The following is a 20345-nucleotide window of genomic DNA, read 5'->3' on the forward strand; positions in this document are numbered from 1 at the left end:
TAGTGCCTGGGTGTTGGGCCCTTCGGGTCTCCCCATCCCCCGCAGTCCCACAGAGCAAAAAACGCGGAGGACCTCCCGGGAACGAGGCTGGAGAGGCCGGGCCCCCTGTCCTCCTCCTAGCCCCTTGCGCAAAGGAGCGCGCCCAGACTGGGGGTTGGGGGGCAGGTCTGAGAGGGCTAAGACAGCTACTCCTTAACGCTCAGGAAGTGAAGCTTGTGGTTTTGGGGGCTGAGCTCGGAAGGAGATTAAAAAAAAAAAAAGAGAGACAGCGCAGTTTCTCCCGAAAGCAACTCAGTTTGAAAACTGTCGGAGCGCAGTGCCCGCGCCCTGACCCCGCAGGTAGGTCCGCTGCGCCTGTTCTGCGCCTGCCCCCCTGGTGGGGGCGGCCGCGGGGACTAACGGGGCACCGTCACTGCGGGGGCGACCAGAGGGCGCTGCCGGGTTCCCCCCTCCCGCTGCTGGCCACTGTGCGGGAGCCCCGAGAACCCTATCCGCAAGGGATTTTGGCTCAGGGGAGCAGGATTCATCCGGGAAGGAAACATCTGGTGGGGAGGCGGTGGCAGCTGGGCTCAGGAGGCTGCCCCTCGGCGCCTCCACTCCCGCCTTCCCGGGCCCAGACGGTGAAGAGAGGCCCCGGCCCGCGTGCGCTCGGGGGCCGCCCCGCCCTCCCGCCGCCAGCTGCTGCGCGAGGTAGCCTTCCCACGCGCTCAGCCCTAGTCCCTACCACCCCCCAACCCAGTCCGCTCTCCCAGGATCGGGCCGGGCCAGCCAGCAGGAGAGAGACGTGCGGGGCTTGGCCTGGGTGGAGAGGACGCCTCGGTGCCCGCCTGATCCCGCGCCGTCCCAGCCAGCACAAGCTCAGCGGACGCGCGGACAGTTCCCCCTCTGTCCCCACCTCCGCCCGACTTCGCGCCGACGCAGACCCAAGCCTCAGCAGGGCCCTCGAGACCGCTTCACCCCGTTTTCTTTTACCTCTGAGTTTCATGGCTGTCTAAGGAATTCGTTTTTGCGTTTGTGGTGTCTAATTATACGGCCGAAGTGGCGGCTCACGCAGAGGCCCAGGGAAAACTGTAGTGGCAGAACTGAGTCCTGGGGCAGCCCCGGCACCTCCAAGCCTCCGACCGTAGGGGCGGACTCAGACCGGGCAGGTGCCACCCTCACTCTTAGAGGCCTTCTGGCTTTTAAGACTCCGGAAAGGTCTTTTGGGATTCCGCTCGATGCATGTCCTGGCCGTCTTTTCTCCCGAGCCTGTCGCCGCTCCACCCCCAGGGAGGGGGACACAGTGGGACGTGGAATGCCCTCTAGGGAAAGAGTTCCTGAGAACTCGTTTTGAGCTCGGAGCACCAACGGGCAGTCAGTGTCCTGCATCCTGCCCTAAGAGCCGCGCAGCTCCGAATCTGGCAGCCTAAGCCTCGGGAAGGCCAAGGACGAGCGGGTCTTGCTCCGGCCCGTGGTCCCCCAGCACCCTTGTTTCTGAACTAGACAAGACCATGGAGAGCTGCTGTGCCCGAAGAGCCTGCAGCTCCCATGTGAACCCGGCCTCCATCGAGAGGAAGGCAAATTCGTTTTCCCCAGACCTAGTAGCCTGTCTGGTTCCGCCCCCGAGCAGCCCCGCGCTGAGCTGGAGGCGCTGCCCCGCCTCACGGCCGGGCTCAGGTTTCGACCCCGGGATTAGGTGAACTGATTGGGGGTTAATGAGAGCGGCGCCGCGGGCAGCTAGCTCCCTCCCAGGCCCGCGCCTGGACCCCCGCGCCCTGGCCGCGGCAGAACACCCTGCGCTCTCCGCGTCTGCTAAACTGTTGGTTCCCCGCGGACTCCAGACATCGCGCAGTTCACAGCCAGCGCGCGCGAATCGGGCTCGACTTCCCCTAAACAAGGTTTTGGTGAGCAGAACGAAAAGTGCTTTTTCCCAGGACTTGGTTTCCGAGGTTAGGTCTCCATGGTCTGGGGTGTCTTGCCATAGACTTTGCCTGTCTCTGCCGCGCTTGAGTTTCCAGACCCACTTTTTCCTAGCGTGAGGCACGAGTGAGGGGCGAGGGAGATCACCGGGATGCGAGTTCCACCAGGGGCCGGGGTCGGTCCTCTGTCATACCCCCTCCCACCACCTTCCTGTTCCTCTTCTCTCCAGCTCCAGCCTCTGCTGCCCTCAGCCCCTCTGCTGCTGTCACCCGACCCTGCTCCTCAGCCTGCCTAGTGCGCCCCTCCCCACCCACCCCCTCCAGTTTCTAGCGGGCTCTGGGAGGGCTTGGCTCCTAGCCCCTTCCCGATCCTCGACCACGAACACATCCCTCGGCCCTAAATTGATCAGCGCATCCCTGCCCTCCTCCCCACGCCGAAAACAGGGCCAGGCAGGCAGCGAGTTGGGGTAACTGGCCAGTTGGGGATCTCAGCTCTCCGGAGAGTTTGATTGCCAGAGCGAGTTTTGCGAGGGAAGGGGAGGGGCCAAGGGGTGTGGGCAGGGCAGAAGGAAGAGGCCTGAGCCTGGGCCCCGGGACGGGTTTTACCGCTCAGCTGTGGCGGCGGCGGCGGGCTCGCGCCACCTGTCCGAGTGCCACCTGGTGAGCGAGGCTCAGCGGGGCCAAGCCCCTCCTCCTGCGGGCCTTCCTCCCTCCTCCGGGCCGGAGCTCTCTCTCCACCCGGCTGCCCAGTCCCGGGCCCCGGAGCGTGCTGACCCGCGTTTCCACCCGGTTCTTCTCTCGCAGGTCTCCGCCTGGCTGGGGCTGAGCAAGCACTCGGGGTGACAGCGGGCCGACTGCAGCTCCGGGGAGCGGAGTGGGGAGCGCGCCAGACCACCATGCCGCGTTCGTTCCTTGTCAAGAGCAAGAAGGCTCACAGTTACCACCAGCCGCGCTCCCCGGGGCCCGACTATTCCCTCCGCCTGGAGAATGTCCTGGCGCCAGGCGGAGCAGGTATGGGGTGCGCGCGGGCCGGGCGGGGCTCCCAGAGATGTAGATTATGAGCCCCGCCACACCATCCCCCAGGAACCCGGCAGGGAGACACTGACGCCCCCCTTGCTGCCTTTTCTGTTTCCTACCGTCCGGGTCCCTTCCGGGCTTGTCGCCTAGGTGCCACGGTCTCTTTGCTCCCGCCCTCGGATCCGGAAGGGTTCCCAGCCAGGTCTGGGGAAAGAGGAGGACGCCAGGGTGCCACGGTCTGGGGGGCGCTACTTCCGAACCACTGGGCCCAATAAGGCCCAGCCTGAGTTCCTATCCTGCCATCACTCCGTAGACAGCACCTCGAGCGCAGGCGGGGCTAAGACGGAGCTCCGGGGTCGTCTGTCCCCCGAGTCACAGTTGACCGAGGCCCCCGAGAGATCCTCCGCATCCCCGGGCAGCTGTGAGGGCAGCGTCTGCGACCGGAGCTCAGAGTTTGAGGACTTCTGGAGGCCTCCGTCGCCCTCTGTGTCTCCAGGTAGGAATCCGTTGGGAGCTCTGGGGCCGGGGTGGCAGGGAATAGACAGAGGCTGCTTTGGGTGGAGAAATGCTGAATGGATGGCGGAGAGTCTTTCCGAGAGGAGAGCGCTTGTTCATGGGGTAAGGGACCCATGGGGGAGGCGTCTGACTTCTCTGGGACTGAGTTAGCCTGTTCGCGGGGTCTGCTGCTTAGATCCGACGCGGCTGGACTCGGGTTGTTCATTCCTAACATTCGTTTGGCGGAGATGGTGGGGGAGAGAAAATAAATGAGTCGTCTGGACCGACAGCAACCTCGACATTTCGTTTTCTCATCGGCTGACTGTTTAGAAAGAGCTGGGATCCCAAAATCCAGACCCCCGAGTCTCAAACAAACGGAGACTTGGGCAGTCTTTAAAACTTCCTCTGGCTCCCGCAGCATCGGGCCTGGCAGAGCTGGGCGCCAAGCCGGAGGGACGCGTGTCGGGACGAAAATCTCTGCCCTCCTCTGAGTCTTCTTAGGCGCGGATCGGGGGCCTGTTTCAGTTTTCGTTCTGCCGGGTTGGCCTAGCCTTGGGGACCAGTCCGTTGGCTTAATTTCCAGACAGCAATTGAGGTTTGCGCAAACATTGGGTGGGAGCAAGTCTTGGGTTCTGGCCAGGGAAGGAGAACGCAAACCAGCCGGATTCTGCCAAATGTTTCCAGACCGCATTTACTAGTTTTAAAAGATAGCCCCAACCCCATCCCACACTCAGTGCGTTGAGTTTGCTAAAGCCGTAAATCCAGCGAGTGTGTCTGGGAGTCTGCGCTGGAGGATTCTTCTTGGCTGTGTAGGACACGGCCCTGCAAGACTGGGTGCCGCCGGAATTTCTCCGATGGAAACTAGGGGTGCAGCCTGTCACTGAAACGGCTAGTCTGGAGTGTGCGGTGGGAACAGATTTGTAAATCTGTATGCAAATGGAGAAAGGATACGTTGGATATTTGGTTTTAGCAAAATTCACGTTGGGCCGCGGTGCAGAAGGCCGCGAACGTGGTAAAGCTATGTCCCTGGCACGTGGTGGCTAAACCTTAATTGTAAATTATTCTCCGAGAAATTTGGATCCCCCCCCCCAATAAAACTATGACAGGAATGAGAATAGGAGTATCTATTCTGAGCTGCCTGTTCAAGCTCCAAACCCTCTTCCCGCTGCCCCTTTGCTATCTGCAGTGGCTATTTAATAACTGTTAGGAATGTTAACACCTTCCCGTTTTTTTTCAAGCAGATGTCTTCGGTAGTCCAGGCCTCATTTTATTGGTCCTCTCCCTCCCTCCTTATCTATGCCGGAAAGAAAAAGGACGGAGTGGGAAGCTGTAGGGGCCGGGAGAGCGCTGCCACTGAGCGCTGGGCCCTCTGCGCAGGAGCGCTGTCCAGACTCTAACGGTGGCCGCCTTCTCCCGCTTAGCTCAGCTCAGAACATTTCTCCAACACAAACAGCTGGGCGCGCTTTTCTCTGCGGGACCGCGAGGTGCTCGGGTCCCGCCAGAAAAGACCCTCTTAACTTCGTTTCCGCTGCCCTGGCGCCAAATTTACCCATCTCCCCGACCGATGTCATTTTAATTATCCGTTTGCCGCCCTGCCGCCTCCAGTGATCCTCGAGGCCCCAGAGACCCGGTCCGCGTTTTATCCTGGGGGCGTCGTGACACCTAGCGCGGCGCCTGGCGCACGGAGTACTCCACCAGTGCCGGGCGACTGGCAGACGCCGCGGGGCGGCCTCCGCCCCGCCGTCTGAAGCCTAACCCGACGCCTCCTTGTGCCTCCACAGCCTCGGAGAAGTCGGCGTGTCCGTCGCTGGACGAAGCCCAGCCCTTCCCCCTGCCCTTCAAGCCGTACTCTTGGAGCGGCCTGGCGGGGTCTGACCTGCGGCACTTGGTGCACAGCTACCGGCCGTGCGCGGCCCTGGAACGCGGCTCCGGCCTGGGCCTCTTCTGCGAGCGCGCCCCGGAGCCAGGCCACCCCGCGGCGCTCTACGGCCCCGAGCGGGCTGCGGGCGGCGCGGGGGCCGGGGCGCCCGGGGGAGGCAGCGCAGGAGGTGGCGCTGCCGGCGGCGCGGGCCTAGGGCTCTACGGCGATTTCGGGCCCGCGGCGGCAGGGTTGTACGAGCGGCAGACGGCGGCGGCGGGAGGGCTGTACTCGGAGCGCGGCCATGGGCTGCACGCGGACAAAGGCGCTGGCGTCAAGGTGGAGTCGGAGCTGCTGTGCACCCGCCTGCTGCTGGGCGGCGGCTCCTACAAGTGCATCAAGTGCAGCAAGGTGAGGCTCCCGCGCGCCTGGCTTTGCCGGCCCCGCGCCCGCGCCCCCCGCCCTCGCCCCTCGGCCCCTCTCAGCGGCCTTCTCCCCGGCCCCACCCGCCTCAGGTGTTCTCCACGCCGCACGGGCTCGAGGTGCACGTGCGCAGGTCCCACAGCGGCACGAGACCCTTTGCGTGCGAGATGTGCGGCAAGACCTTCGGGCACGCGGTGAGCCTGGAGCAGCATAAAGCCGTGCACTCGCAGGTAAGCGCGGGGCGCATGGCCGCACGCGGCCCAGTTCAGGTTTTCGCATTCGGGGACGTTCTGCCTGTCGGTGCAGCACCGGCCCCTCTCCGCCTGGCAGCTTTTCCCCTGGGCTTCCCCGGACTGCCCCCAGTCTCCTCCACCACGTCCCTTTGCCCAGATGTAGGTGTGTAGGGAAGGGTGGCCGGCTCAGGCTTCGAGGCAGCCCTGGAGTTTGGTGTCACATCATTGTAAGCCTCCAGAGGGAGACCAGATCATTACCTTGAATTTGAGGAGGGTTTGTATGTGCCCTTGCTGCTGATATATCAGATTTATAAGCTCTGGGGTTTTTGCCTCGCTTCTTTTCACCAAATGGCTGTCACTTAATCTGTATTGACCCCTCCCAACTGAAAGGAAGGGATGTCAGCTCATTCCGCGTATCCAGTAGCATATTTGCCCTGCGGTTATTTCATGCATTCTTTATTAATAATTGTTGTCCAACTTCCAGGTGCTAGGCTCTTGAGAATCCTATAACACACCCGGTCCCTGACAGGAGGCCCACACAGAATTTTTCAGTTTAGCTGAGTGTCGGAGAGTACATAAGCAATTGGGTACACAAGTAACTATGACAAGCAAAGGCTTACTTACAGAGACTTATCTACCAAAGACAGTACTGTTCTCCCATCTCTCTCAACATGGGCTGGAGGGGCTGGTTGGTCTCAAGAGACTGAGGTCTAAGCCTCCTGGTGAGGAGGGTGGAGAAGTGTTTGTAAATGGGTGTCAAAGAAGCAGGGTGGGGATATGTTTTTGCCATGGGGTGTAGAGGGTTGTGGGTGAAAAGTGGGTAGAAAAAGTGTTAAAGGGGAAGAGGCTGGGGTGGGGAGGGTGGAGATTGGAAATAAATCTGGGGAGAGGGATGATGGGGCAGGCTAAGTGGAAGGGGAGCCTGAAGGAAGGGAGAGCCCTGGTTTGGGGGATTTTATGGTCAGGTTAGTGGTGAGGAGGATGACAGCCTAGATGACTACAATAGGAATGCCGCATCTTTCTACCCACAGGAACGAAGCTTTGACTGTAAGATCTGTGGCAAGAGCTTCAAGAGGTCATCTACTCTGTCCACACACTTGCTCATCCACTCAGACACCCGGCCCTACCCTTGTCAGTACTGTGGCAAGAGGTTCCACCAGAAGTCAGACATGAAGAAACACACCTTCATCCACACTGGTAAGCTGAAGGCCCTTGGCTTGTCTGAAAACACCTGGTGAAGGCTCTCATGGAGGAGCATTGTTCTTCCCCGCTGAGGTCAATATAATTCACCTTTGCTGTGGTATTCTGGCTACAGAGTGAGTGGTAGATGAGGCCTTCCAGATGGAGTTAATCACTGCAGTGTGTTCAAGAACACAGGGAGGCAGATTCTCTTAGATTCATTTACATACGAGGTTCTCCCCAGAGGGGCCTTGGTGTGGGGCTGCACTTGAAGAACCACTCAGCTGGTCAACCTCAGGTTCTCTATCTTTGCAAAGACTGTTTTCCTCTAGTTTAGCTGCTGCTCCAACTGCTGCCTGCTCTGAGTCAAATATGAAGCTGCAGAGATTGATGACTTCTCTAGGGCTGCCACCCAGCCTTTTAGGGAGGCAGGAGGCCTTATGTGTGGTCCCTCCACTGCATTTCTTGCAGTCGAAGAGCTTTCTCTGATTAAGGAGGAAAAGACACGGTAAATAGTACTAAGCTGTCTGCTAAGCACTTTTCAAATGCATTATCTCATTTTATGCTTACAAGAACTCCGGGAGGTAGAGACTATTCCTTATCTCCATTCTAGAGAAGAGAAAAGTGAGGCACAAAAGGGTTAGGTAACCTGTCCAGGGCTCTGATAGCAAGTGGTAGGGCCAGGACTTAAATTCAGGTCTTCCTGGCCTCAAATGTCTATTATATTGACCACTGTTTACTGTATTCTATTTTCGGAGTCATGAGCCTTGGTAGATGTAGAAAGCTTCTAGTCACTTGCTGCTCTTTTCAAAATATTAGCAAATTCATGCCATAATAATGGTAATTCTTTACCTATTATAATACTTTATAATTTACAAACTGCTTTCAAACCTATTCCTTCTTTTAAAAAAAAAACCTACCCCCCCCTTTTTAAAAGATTATTTATTTGAGTGAGAGACAAAGAGGGCATGAGTGGGGGGTCAGAGGGAGAGGGACAAGAAAACTCCCTGCTGAGCCGAACATGGGGCTTGATCCCAGGACCCTGAGATCATGACCTGAGTCAGACACTTAACTGACTGAACCACCCACGTACCGCTATCCCTTCTTTCGATCCTTACTGCCACCGCCGTAAGTAGCCTTAGGGTGATGAAACTCAGGGTGATGAAATGATTTACCAAAGATCAGACAGAGTAAATCTTGGGGCCATGGAATGCTCTGGATTGCAATCCTGGGCTCTTTCCCTAACATTTTGATTGTATATAGGTGGCAGTTTTAATGCCAGGAGCTGTTTCTTTAATAGTAAATAAGACATGTACAAGAGACTCAGAATTCTGACTATTTTATTCCAGAATATGAATGCTGATTTAAAACAAATTTCAGTGTGTTCACAACACCTACCTTTGATGCTTATAAATTATGTTTTGGCAGTGTAGATTCCCCTTCAGAAAACCTAGAAAAATAACCTACTTTAATCATGACCCCTTATCTGAAATTTCTGTGTAAATCACTTCTTTTGAGTAAAGGTATTCAAGACCCTTCCCAAAATGCAACTAGGATCTTGACTGAAGAAACATTAAGTCTTTATCAAACATTCACATCATAGCTAGAATTTGTTTCTCAGATTTGTTTGACTTTAAAGGGATAGGCTAAGTTTGATGGGTGGTTCCTTATCAAAGAAATCTGAAGCATGAAGACAGAAATGGGTGGAGCAAGAGGGACAGAAGTTTCCTCAAAAACAAACCTTATCTCTTTCGTGCACTTTTCCAAGACCAAGCCCTGACAATAATGCCATGTGGAGGCTCTTTGGAAATTCATGCTATTTACCCAAATATTAAACAGCACATGAATTGGGGGCAAAGACAAAACTGCTTTTCTTTCTTTTTTTTTTTTTAAAGATATTTATTTATTTATTTGGGGGGGAGAGAAAGTGTGTGGGGAGGGACACGAAGAGGGAAAGAATCGCAAGCAGACTCTGTGCTGAGGGCAGAGCCTGACAGAGGACTCGATCTCACAACCCTGAGATTATGATCTGAGTTGAAACCAAGAGCTGCACACTCAACCAACTGAGCCATCCAGGCTCCCCCAAAACTTTTTTCTTTGTTATTTATTAATTTATGGTAAAGACTTGCTAGGATATAAAGAATCCTTATAAAAAGAAAGTAAAATCAAGATGGAAAAGGATCCGCTATTTAAGAAATACTTTGCGACCCAAATGTGGATTTTTAAAAATAAGACTTTGAGCCATGTCTATGCCTCAGACACATTCTATTGTCCTTCAAGAGCAAGAAAGAAAGCAGGCTCACTGGTCCATACAAACCAACACCCACTTGGAAACTCAGATTTGAAAACTTCCTCTGAATTAGAGCACAGTCACATGGCCCCCACCCCCACATTGAACATCTGCCGTGGGAGTGCTCTGCTTCTAAAGTCAGGGGTGTCTTGCCAGGGTGGATTCAGCTGTGAGTCTGGGCACGTGGCCTTTGCTGTTTCCGTTTAGCAGGAAACGGTTTGAGGCCCTTTGCTGGGAACCCCCACTCAGAAAGTCTCCCTTTCACCTGGTGCACCCATGACTTCCCAGGAGTTGCGTGGCAACACGTCACCCTCCAAGTCGCTTGAAGACCTTAGACTGTGGTGCAGCCGGCTGCTGCCAAGAGCATGTGGGTCACAGCGAGTCCCCTCTAGCTTTATTGTAAACTCATACTTCCTCCCCTCCCCTCCTCCATCCTCGCAGGTGAGAAGCCCCACAAGTGCCAGGTGTGTGGGAAGGCATTCAGCCAGAGCTCCAACCTCATCACCCACAGCCGCAAGCACACGGGCTTCAAACCCTTTGGCTGCGACCTGTGTGGGAAGGGCTTCCAGAGGAAGGTGGACCTCAGGCGGCACCGGGAGACCCAGCATGGGCTCAAATGAGAGCCCTGGATGGCTGCAAGCAGCAGTTACACAACACTAGGGAGGGCAGCCTCCCCGTTTGCCACCATCCATGTCAGACTTCTCAGGCCCTCCAGGCCAGTCCGAAGCTCCCAGCAGGGTGAGCTCCTTCACCTTACTTCCTGGAATGGCAAGAAGGGATAAGTTACCTTTTCAGAGTTCAGCCCAGATGGGAACCAAACGACTCACTGGGCTTTGGACATGCCGAATAGTCTCCTCGACACCTGAAGACTGGAGGTCAAGAGGGGACCCGCTAAAATCTCAGGCCCTGCAGTTCTTCCCATTCCCAGCCCGGCTCCACAGACAGGAAGGTCCTTCAGGTTTTTCCCCTCCTCTTGCCCCACCCCAGATACTGGGGTGGGAGAGGAGGGGGCCACCATTTACATTTCATTATCTAGAATGAAAAATGAGTGTTACTTATTATCTTTCTTTCTGGGGAGTCTGTCAACCCCTTTCTATTGGGTGCTGCCTATAAATCTTGGAGGAATCAATTCTCCCACTCGAAGACTGGTTCAGAAACTGATTTGGGGAAAGAGTTTCATACTTTTGAAATTACAAAATATGCTGTCCAGCCTGCTCCAAGCAGGAGCGGAAGAAACGTGGACTTGGTGGTGAGAGGAGAGGAGAGTCCTCCCTGCAGGAGGCTTGTGAAGCCTCCGTCAGAGGAGGGAAAGCACAGAGCAGCACCTCTGGACAACACACCCTCCCCTCACTCAGCAGACATTTATTGACCACCAGGTCCCGGGCCTGTGCTAGGTACTGCGGAGCCAGAGAGTAAAGTTACAGCCCGTGCCCCTGCCCTTCAAAAGCTAACAGTTGCACTTCCAAGTGGCAGGATCTGTTTTTTTCCCTCCTAAGGAATTCAGAGAAGACAAAACAAAATCTTGACCCTTCTTTTCTGACACGTTTGGATTTTATCAAGCATAAACAGAAAAATAGCTGAACAGATACTTCCAAGATCTGTGTGTATATTCAGTTTTTTATTGTTAAGCTGATATTTTTAAGATGTCTAAGCTAGCAGGCATGTGGAGTGACCCTCCATGTGTGTTATAAAGAAAAAAGTGGTATTTTTACTTTGATGAGGTTTGTAAATGTTTTTAGATCTTCTGGAGTGCATTATGTTAATACATATTTATTAGAATGATGTTTTAAGTTAATAAAGTATTAAGACTCTGACCTCTTGCTTTTCATTTCGGCAGGGAATTTGGGGACGACCTTTGTTTTAGTGGATAGCAGGAGCTGGCACTGAAAGAAACTACAGTGGGCTATTAAAAGTAAAGCAGACAAGCCAATATCCAGAAGAGAGTACAACCCAATTGCTCGGATTTTCATTTGCTTTTTCCTTCTACACCTCAGAGATCGTTCTTTCTTAACAGAAAAACTAGGTATACAAAACTAAGCTCCTACTTTATAAAGTCCCAGTGGTTCCATATGTACATACGTACTTCTGAAGACTTTAGGGTTGTTTTTGCTGGTGGGTGGATTTTTGGTTTCTTTTATAGGCCAGAAGGCTCCCAGATGAATGAAGAAATCACAGGTATTAGGTCCAGAAATTAAGTGTTAGTCACAGCTCTGTCACCAATATGCTGTGTGACTTAGGCAACTCCCTTGGCCTCCCTGATTCCAATTTCCTTGACCATAAAATGTGGATATGGTTCTGTCATCCCAGTCCAACCTTGGCTATTTGATTCTGCGGAGACTGGAAGGGAGAGAAAGTCTATGGTATGGGTTAGTTGCCTCACCTAGGGAAAGTCTCAATCTAAAGATGCATTCGAGGCAGTAAAATTGGAATTTGGGTTATTTCTGACTCTATCCCACCTGTGGGAGTTTCTTGCATGAATCAGTCCTTTACGAGAATGCAACCAGAATAAGGGAATAAGGTCCTGACCTAGATCCCGACTACCTGTGCTCATTCTAACGTGTCCCAGCCAAGGTATGCATGGCCCATGGTGACCACCAGTAGATTGTCCATTTCAATTTTCATCAATTTCACACATATTGATTGAGTACCTAGTATGTGCCTGGCACTGTTCTAGGTGGTGGGGATACAGCAGTGAGCACAGTGTCCTGTGGGTCACTGCTGAATCCTCAGCTCCCAGAACAGTGCCTGGCACACAATAGTATATCCATAGGTATTTGCTGAGGTCATAGGTAAATAAGCAAAGAAAGTAAAATCCAGCTTTATCCTGGCTGGCTCTGCTTTTTAGAGCACAATGGGAAGAGAAATTACTTGAGACTTTAGGAAACCGATTGAACACAGGACTCTCTCGAGTTGGTGGGTAAGGGGGCTTTGACACGGCTTTTCTCCAGTCTCTCCAAATCTCAGTCCTTGGCTGTGCTCACCTGGTTTTCAACACCATGTCTTTCCATGTCAGTTTACTGTCATTCAGAATCTAAATTTGTTTATAATGCAGTTTAAGGTAATTTTCCAGAACTGATGGGTGAACAGGAACCTCTTCCTAGTGTCCTGGGAAACAATTCCCAAGAGTAAAGATCACAAAACATCCTTCCCACAGAATTCGCTGTGCACACTGGTTGATTATTTCCAACCTGGTTTGAAAAGTAAAGAAGTTGCATCGAGAGGTAGGTAGACTGATTGAAATCTAGTTATCTGTCCTGTCCTTCTCTTATGACATTTAGAACTTTGGGGCCATTTTCATAATCCTTGTTTATGCTATAAATGAGAAGTTGTAATTTTGATGTTAACCATATGCCTTTTTAGGGAAAAAAAATACATCTTGATATCCTCAGTTCAGAATCAAAACAAATTACTGCGACTGTTACCGTGTGAAATTTGAAGATTGCAAATATCTCTTTTAATGTTATTACTTGACTCCATTAAAAATAGATCGTGAATATTCCATGTCACATTATTCATGAGGCAGGCTCTATGCCTTTTGTCTGCCGGAGTAACAGTAGAAAGGGTAACAAGAGACACCAGAGCACACCTTTGTTTCTTTCACTAAATTTTTAATAACACTTCCAGCTAGCCAGTTGGTGAAGCTCAGCTCTTGCATAAAAGTGGAAAAGCACAGCTATCTCAGAGAAGACCAACTCTTTCACTAGCTAATTTGAGTTTGCGTTCATCTACACCAGAGACGATTAAATTACCTATCAAGTGTGCCGAGCTATCAGGATTCAGGCCGCGTAAAAGGTGAATTTCATCTGATTGATTTGAGACACGAATGGAACAAGTGAGTTTCAAAAGCCCCGCCTTAATTAAAGGCATAGCAAAGTATCACTCCCAGGTAAATTCTTGACTGCCATTGCCCTTGAAAATTGGGTGGTGAGAGTGACTTGACCCACATCATTTTGTTGTGGGCCTGTTTGTTTAACCTGATCATTTAACAAAAAGAAAATAATTTAGAGGAAGGTCTGAAAGGACTTGACTACTTCGTACTGTACATTTCTAGAGAACAATTTGTTTAAATCTCTGCTGCTATATGATTTCTAGGGAAAAACTTTTCAGAAAGTACATAATACATTTATTTTAGCAACATTTCCTTTTTTAAGTCAGATTTTAAAAGTAAAAAAATTAAGGGGTACCTTGGTGGTTCAGTCGTTAAGCACCTGTCTTCGGCTCAGGGCGTGATCCTGGAGTCCTGGGATCGAGCCCCGCATCCAGCTCCCTGCTCTACTGGGAGCCTGCTTCTTCCTCTCCCACTCCCGCTGCTTGTGTTCCCTCTCTCCCTGGCTGTCTCTCTGTCAAATAAATAAATACAATCTTTAAATAAAAGAAAATAAAAATAAAATTAAGAAAATTAAAGAAATTTCACCCCAAACCCTTCTAGCTTAAAAGTTTATTTTATTTTTAGTGCTGCTTTTCAATCTTTACCCACATGTGTGTATATTTATATTTTTTATTTTAAACCCTGTGATCAGGGTAATTTACAGTTTATGTCTAGATAGCTCATATTTATTATAATATGGACACATAAAACTGAAATATTTATATTTTACAATGAGAATTTTGACAATTTTAATGATTAAATTTTGTTGAAATTTTACTATTTATTAGGATTTTATTGGTCCTTAAGATAATAGATTTCCTGGCTTTACTTTGAAGTTACTCAGTTTTTAAATAAAACATTTCAAACATATGAGAAATCACAAATAATATAATAATCATAATTCTGCCATATTTACTTCAGGTTTTATTTTTAAAATACAATATTACGAACATGGTTGAATATCTTATGGAATATGTTCCTCCCTAACTCTTTTCCTTTCTTCTCTCCTCAGAGGCACCCACTATACCAAAATTGGTATATATCATCGCCATGACTATTTTTATACCTTTACTTACACATATTCCCATAAACTATATATAATACTATTTAGCATACATGGCATCATAGTGTATGTATCCTTCTGCCATTGTACCTTTTTTTTTTTTTTCACTCCACACTTCATTTTTGAGATTTGTCCATTTGGCACATGCAGTTTTGTTCATTTATTTAATTGCTGATAAAGAATTCCATTGTATGAATACTTGGTGATTATTTTTGTATTCTCCTGTCGGGAGAGTTTGGGTTATTTCCAATTTTCCCTATTATAGACAATTCTGAAGCAAGCAATCTTTCACATATCTCCTGTGAGCAAGATTCTTTAGGGTATATTCCTGGGAGTGGAAATGATGGATATTACCAAGTTGCTTTCCAAAGTGGTTGCACCAATTTACATTCCTACCCACAGCGTAGGAAAATTCCTATTTCTCTGTACCTCACCAGCATTTGGTATTGTCAGACTTTAAAAATGTTTGCCAATCAGATGGATGTGAAATGTTACTGTAATTTACATTTGATTCCTAGTGAGGTTGAGTATCCCTTCATAAGTTTATTGGCCTGACAGGTTTCTTTTCCTGTGAGATGCCTGTTCATGTACTTTGTCCATTTTCAGTTGGGTTGTTTGCTTTACATCGATTTATATTTTATTTTTAAAATATTTTATTAATTTTATTTTATTTATTTAAAGAGAGAGCATGGTGGGGGGGGAGAGCAGAGCGAGAGAGAGAAGCAGACTCTTCACTGAGCACAGAGCCCAACACGAGGTTCCATCCCAGGACCCTGAGATCATGACCGGAGCTGAAGTCAAACACTTAACCAACTGAGCCACCCAGGTGCCCCTATATCAATTTATATTTTAAAATGTATTCTAAGTACTCACTGTTCTGTTAGTTTAAATGTGTTGCCCACATCTCCCAGTCTGTAGCTTGCCTTTTTGTTTTGGTTGAAGGAAGGATTTGTTTCTTTGTTTGTGTGTTAATGTAGTCAAATACATCGGTCTTCAGGTTGTGGTTTATGCTTTTTATATCCTAATGAAGAAACTCTTCCCTGATTGGTGGTCATAAGCTCATTCCCTCTAAATGTTTGCTTATAACATTAGCTTTTTATTTTTTTAAGATTTTATTTATTTATTTATTTGAGAGAGAGCGTGTGCATGGGTGCATATGTGCATGAAAGTGGAGGGGGGAGAGGGAGAGCATTGCAAGCGGATATCAAAACGCAGGGCTTGATCCCACAACCCTGAGACCATGACCCGACCCGAAACCAAGAGTCGAACGCTCAACCGACTGAGCCATCCAGGTGCCCCTACCATTAGCTTTTTAGTTTACTTATTTGTCTATGACATGAAATAGAATCTAATACAAAAAAATTGTTCCCACATAGGTGACTAATTACTCTGAGATTATTTATCGCAGATTACATCCTTTTCCCTCTAATGGTAAAGCCACCTCTGTCATATGTCAAGTTTCTACTTCTGTATGGTTCTATCTCTGGGCTTCCTAATATGCTCCATTGGTCATTTTGTCCATCTCTATGCCAAAGCCATCGAGTCTTTTTTTTTTCAGAGTCTTAATTATACCTATAATAAACTCTTAGTAGCACTAAGGAGGGCTTCTCTCTGACCTATTTTGTTCTCTTCAGGAATAACTTGGCTCTTGCTTGTGAAAAACTCGGTTGGGTTTTTTATTTGTACTTCATTTATTATTTAATTGGGGGGAATGGACATCATCTTGATATTAATTCTTTCTATCCATAAATAAGGTATATCGCTCATTTGTTTAGGTCTTCTTTTACATCTTTTAATAGCATTTACTGATTTTTGGCATAATTTTCTCTTTTTATTTGTTCATTGCTCTTGTAGTTCTTTTTTAAAACTGCATTTCCTAAGTATCTGCTGCTGGTATATGGGAACAAAATTATTATTTTTTTGTATATTGACCTTTATCCTGTAACTTTGCTGAACCTTCTTTTTAGCTTGCTGTAGTTTATTTCAGATTTTCTATGTAAGATAGTCATAAAATATGCAAATAATTATAGCTTTGTTTGGCCTTTCTAACGTACTCTCCTTGACTTGCTGCATTAAGACAAGGTTGTATTGAACAAAGGCAGAATAAGAGGCATACTTGTATTATTCCTAACCTCCAGGGAAATGCTTTTAATTTTTCATAATTTAGTGTGATACTTTGAGTAGGTTTTGGTAGACACATTTTTAAAAATCAGGTTAAGAATTTCTATTTCTATTTGGAAGAATTTCTGCTTGTGTGCCTGGGTATTTAATTTCGTTGTACAATTTTGGGGCATCTGTTGAGAAAAGTATGTTATTTAATTTTTAAATCTGATGGCTTTTATTCTTTGTCAGTGTGGTGCATGACATTTATAGATTTTCTAATGTTAGATTATCCTTGTATTGCTGGGGGGAAACAAACCTCAACTTGGTTATTTTGAAAATCTACATTACTGATTTGGTTGACTGAACTTTATTTAGGATTTTTGCATTTATGCTTATTGGTGAAATTGGCTTTTAATCTTTCTTTCTTTTACTACCCATAAGTAGTTTTGATATCAAGATTTAACTCATTTCAAAATGAATAGGACAGCATTTCCTCTTTTTCTGTTTTCTGGAACAATTTGTGAAAGACTGAGATTATATGTTCCTTGAATGTTTGATAGAGCTCATCTGGGCCTGTGTGTGTGTGTGTGTGTGTGTGTGTGTGTGTGTGTGTGTGTAAAGGGAAAGGGGAGTGTATATTTTAAGCCTTAGTGACAATAGTTCTATTTAGGTTTTTGCTTTCTTCTTAAACCAGCTATATTAGATTACATATTTCAGGAAGTGTTCTGTTTCTTTTAAGAAATTATTTGCCACTATATTTAAAAATCAGTATGAAAACAATATGAAATAGTATATGCTTTATCTTTTATTATTTTTCAAAGATTTTATTTATTTGAGAGAGAGAGAGAGAGTGCAAATGGGGGTGGGCAGAGGGAGAGTGAGCAGCAGACCCCCGACTGAGCAGGGAGCCCAGCGCCATGTGGGTCTCGGTCCCGACACCTGAGATCACTACCCGAGCTGAAGGCAGGTGCCAACTGAGCCACCAAACACCCCAACAGTATGAACTGGTATAAAAAATCAGAGTATTCTCTGATTTCAAAGAAGTCTCTTCTATACCTAAAATCATGCTTAATACTTCATTGTAATATTGTTTATTTGTGCCATTATCTTTCTCTTGCCAATTTTGTCAAACGTCTCTATTTTATTGGTTTTATACAGCATATTTTCCTTGTCATTTATTTTTACATTTTATCTAATAAGATTTCTTACTTGACAGAGGGAGTACTTAGATGCGCATTTAAAATTTCCAATCATTTTTTCCGGTAATTTTTTATTAATGAAGTATAATTTAATTACATCTTGATCAGAGAACATGACCTGCAAGACATTAATTCTCTGGGGGCGCCTGGGTGGCACAGCGGTTAAGTGTCTGCCTTCGGCTCAGGGCGTGATCCCGGCGTTATGGGATCGAGCCCCACATCAGGCTCTTCTGCTATGAGCCTGCTTCTTCCTCTCCCACTCCCCCTGCTTGTGTTCCCTCTCTCGCTGGCTGTCTCTATCTCTGTCAAATAAATAAAATCTTTAAAAAAAAAAAAAGACATTAATTCTCTGGTATTTGTTGAGATTTACTTTGTAGCCTTATCCATGGTCAATATTTATAGATAATGTGTGCTTGAAAAGAATGTATGTTTCCTAATTACCAATGATAATATAGTTATACCAACTTTCTTTTGGTTGGTTTTTACATAGCATTTTTCCTATCCTTTATTTTGAAGCTTTCTTTGTCCTTATGCTTTAGGTGTGTATCTTTGTAAAAAGCATCAACTGAATACTGTTTACTTTTTAAAATCTTTCAGACATGAGTAAAATATAATTTCCAATCAAAACTTTGGTTTCTGATACTGTTTGATTGTGTGTGTGTGTGTGCTTGTGTGTGTGTGTGTGTGTGTCCTTTTGACCACACACACATTTGGAGGAGAAAAGTACTCAATTACTTTGTCCAAAAGAATAAGATACTGCTTTACTCTGCCTGTTCATTTTCTGGTATTCAAGGAAAAAATCCCAACTTTCAGTTTTTTAAGCCTGAATTTGTTGTAACTGTAGAGAAGAAACAAAAGCAGGAAGTTAGATTTGCTTCTTGATGTTAGTTTTATGAACTTCATTGAGAATTTTTTTATTTTTGGTAAAATAGGAAGCTCAGTTTCAATTCTGTCTTTTAACATGAATTAGACAACTTCTAGCTTGCCCTTTCTGAGAACTAGAACCGGATGGCATGCCTCTATGAGAGTTTGCAGCAATTGCAATTCCTTAGCTGTTTTTAGGGTAAGGAAGGCTAACTGGATATCTCCTGTGACTTTTTGGAAGAGTCAGAAACCAATCTTTCATTAACTTTTGGTAGACTTGTCTGTATTTCACTTCTTGGACATACATTCCCAGAGATTTCACACAGACTCGACTTCCTCTTTCCTTTTACTAAATTTGTTCACGGGACTCCAATAACCAAGAGCAACAAGATCTTAACTCAGCTGAGGGAATCCCATGACAATATCACATTTTTGCATACCATCTTTCTGATTTATCTTTGCATGGTCATTGGTTGTATCGTGTTTAGGTACTATATAAAAGAACATGTAAAATAAAAATTTAAAAATAACGATAGAATCAAGTGAACTCTAAAACTTTTCCAATCCAAAGGTCCTCTGACTTTAAGTGCTTCCTTTTTTTCTAAGGGTTTAATTTAAACTGACAACTGTAGGGGCATAATTTAGGAGTGTCCAGCCAAGTCCTTCTACTCCTTAGAGAGTTAACACTGGGGAGCTATGGAAAAGAGATCCAGAATATTCCATGTCGCCAACTGACCAAGGATGGAGGCTTTGTGACTAGCTATTCCATCTGGAAATCTTTCTCTTCATTTGTGATTCAGAGAGGACAGGAATAAGCAAGTTTAGTCAGTAGATGCTTATAAGTTTGTGTTAATGGACTGTGGTTCTATGTTTGTACCATGTATGGGTTATTACATTAAAGGAAATCAGGTTATAGCAAAGTCATATTACACTAAAACTTTACTGAATTTTTACTTGATTCACAATTCAAGCCTTAGGTCATTATTGGTATGTAGAAGTACTGATAAAGATAGAGTTCTCTAGGGGCGCCTGGGTGACTCAGTCGTTTAAGCATCAGACTCTTGATTTCAGCTCAGGTCATGATCTCAGGGTTGTGAGATCAAGCCCCACATTGGGCTCATGCTGGGCTTGGAACCTGCTTAAGATTCTCTCTCTCTCTCTCAAAAAAAAAAAAAAATAGAGTTCTCTATCTGACAGACTGCTGGACACAGGTGCTCTTACCAGGCACATGAAGTAGTGGACAGTAGATTGGAAGACACATTGCAGTCCAAGCAGCAGGACCAGAGGTGTAGCTAATCCCAGGGCACCCACGAGCTTATACTTTATACATCCCTAAGGATCCCCTGGCATCCACATGGAGATTTATTTTTCACTGGTCACTGTTGGTCCAGGACGGGGAGGTTCCAGGTGTGGGAAGTGAGTATGAAGCTTCCTAGGGAATCTTCTCTCTTATATCTTGGAGAAACAGTACAGTTTTGTGAAAAACAGCATTGAATCAGGAGTCAAGAGGTCTGCTTTACAGACTCTGTATAAGTTAAGGTTCTCTAGAGAAATAGAACCAATAAGATACATCTCTGTCTCTCTCTCTCCAAGAGATTAATTTATTATGAGAAATTGTCCCATGGGATTACAGAGGCTGAAAAGTCCTAAGATTGACAGCCAGTGGAGACCCTGGAAGGAGAGCCCTTATTGTAGTTCCAGTCTGATTCCAAAGCCTGAGAACCAGGAGAGGTGATGATATATAGTCTAGTGCAAGGGCAGAGGAAGACCAATGTCCCAGCTCATCAGTCAGGCAGGCAAAGTTCCCTTGGAGTCTTTGGTTTTATTCACTTGGTTTGGCCTTCAGTTGATTGGG

The 20345-nt window shown here is 47.4% G+C and overlaps 1 protein-coding gene across 1 annotated transcript; it reads left to right on the forward strand.

The window, feature by feature from the left end:
• Positions 1–296: 296 nt before the first annotated feature.
• Positions 297–11157, forward strand: GFI1 (growth factor independent 1 transcriptional repressor). The gene is made up of 7 exons (XM_026497614.4): positions 297–339; positions 2703–2909; positions 3229–3411; positions 5192–5679; positions 5784–5921; positions 6956–7121; positions 9835–11157. The coding sequence occupies exons 2-7, from the start codon at positions 2795–2797 to the stop codon at positions 10011–10013; spliced, it is 1269 nt and encodes a 422-aa protein (XP_026353399.1). The 5' UTR covers positions 297–339; positions 2703–2794; the 3' UTR covers positions 10014–11157.
• The last annotated feature ends 9188 nt before the right edge of the window (positions 11158–20345 follow it).

The sequence above is a fragment of the Ursus arctos genome, unplaced genomic scaffold, assembly GCF_023065955.2.
Source record: "Ursus arctos isolate Adak ecotype North America unplaced genomic scaffold, UrsArc2.0 scaffold_12, whole genome shotgun sequence".
NCBI classification, from domain to species: domain Eukaryota; kingdom Metazoa; phylum Chordata; class Mammalia; order Carnivora; family Ursidae; genus Ursus; species Ursus arctos.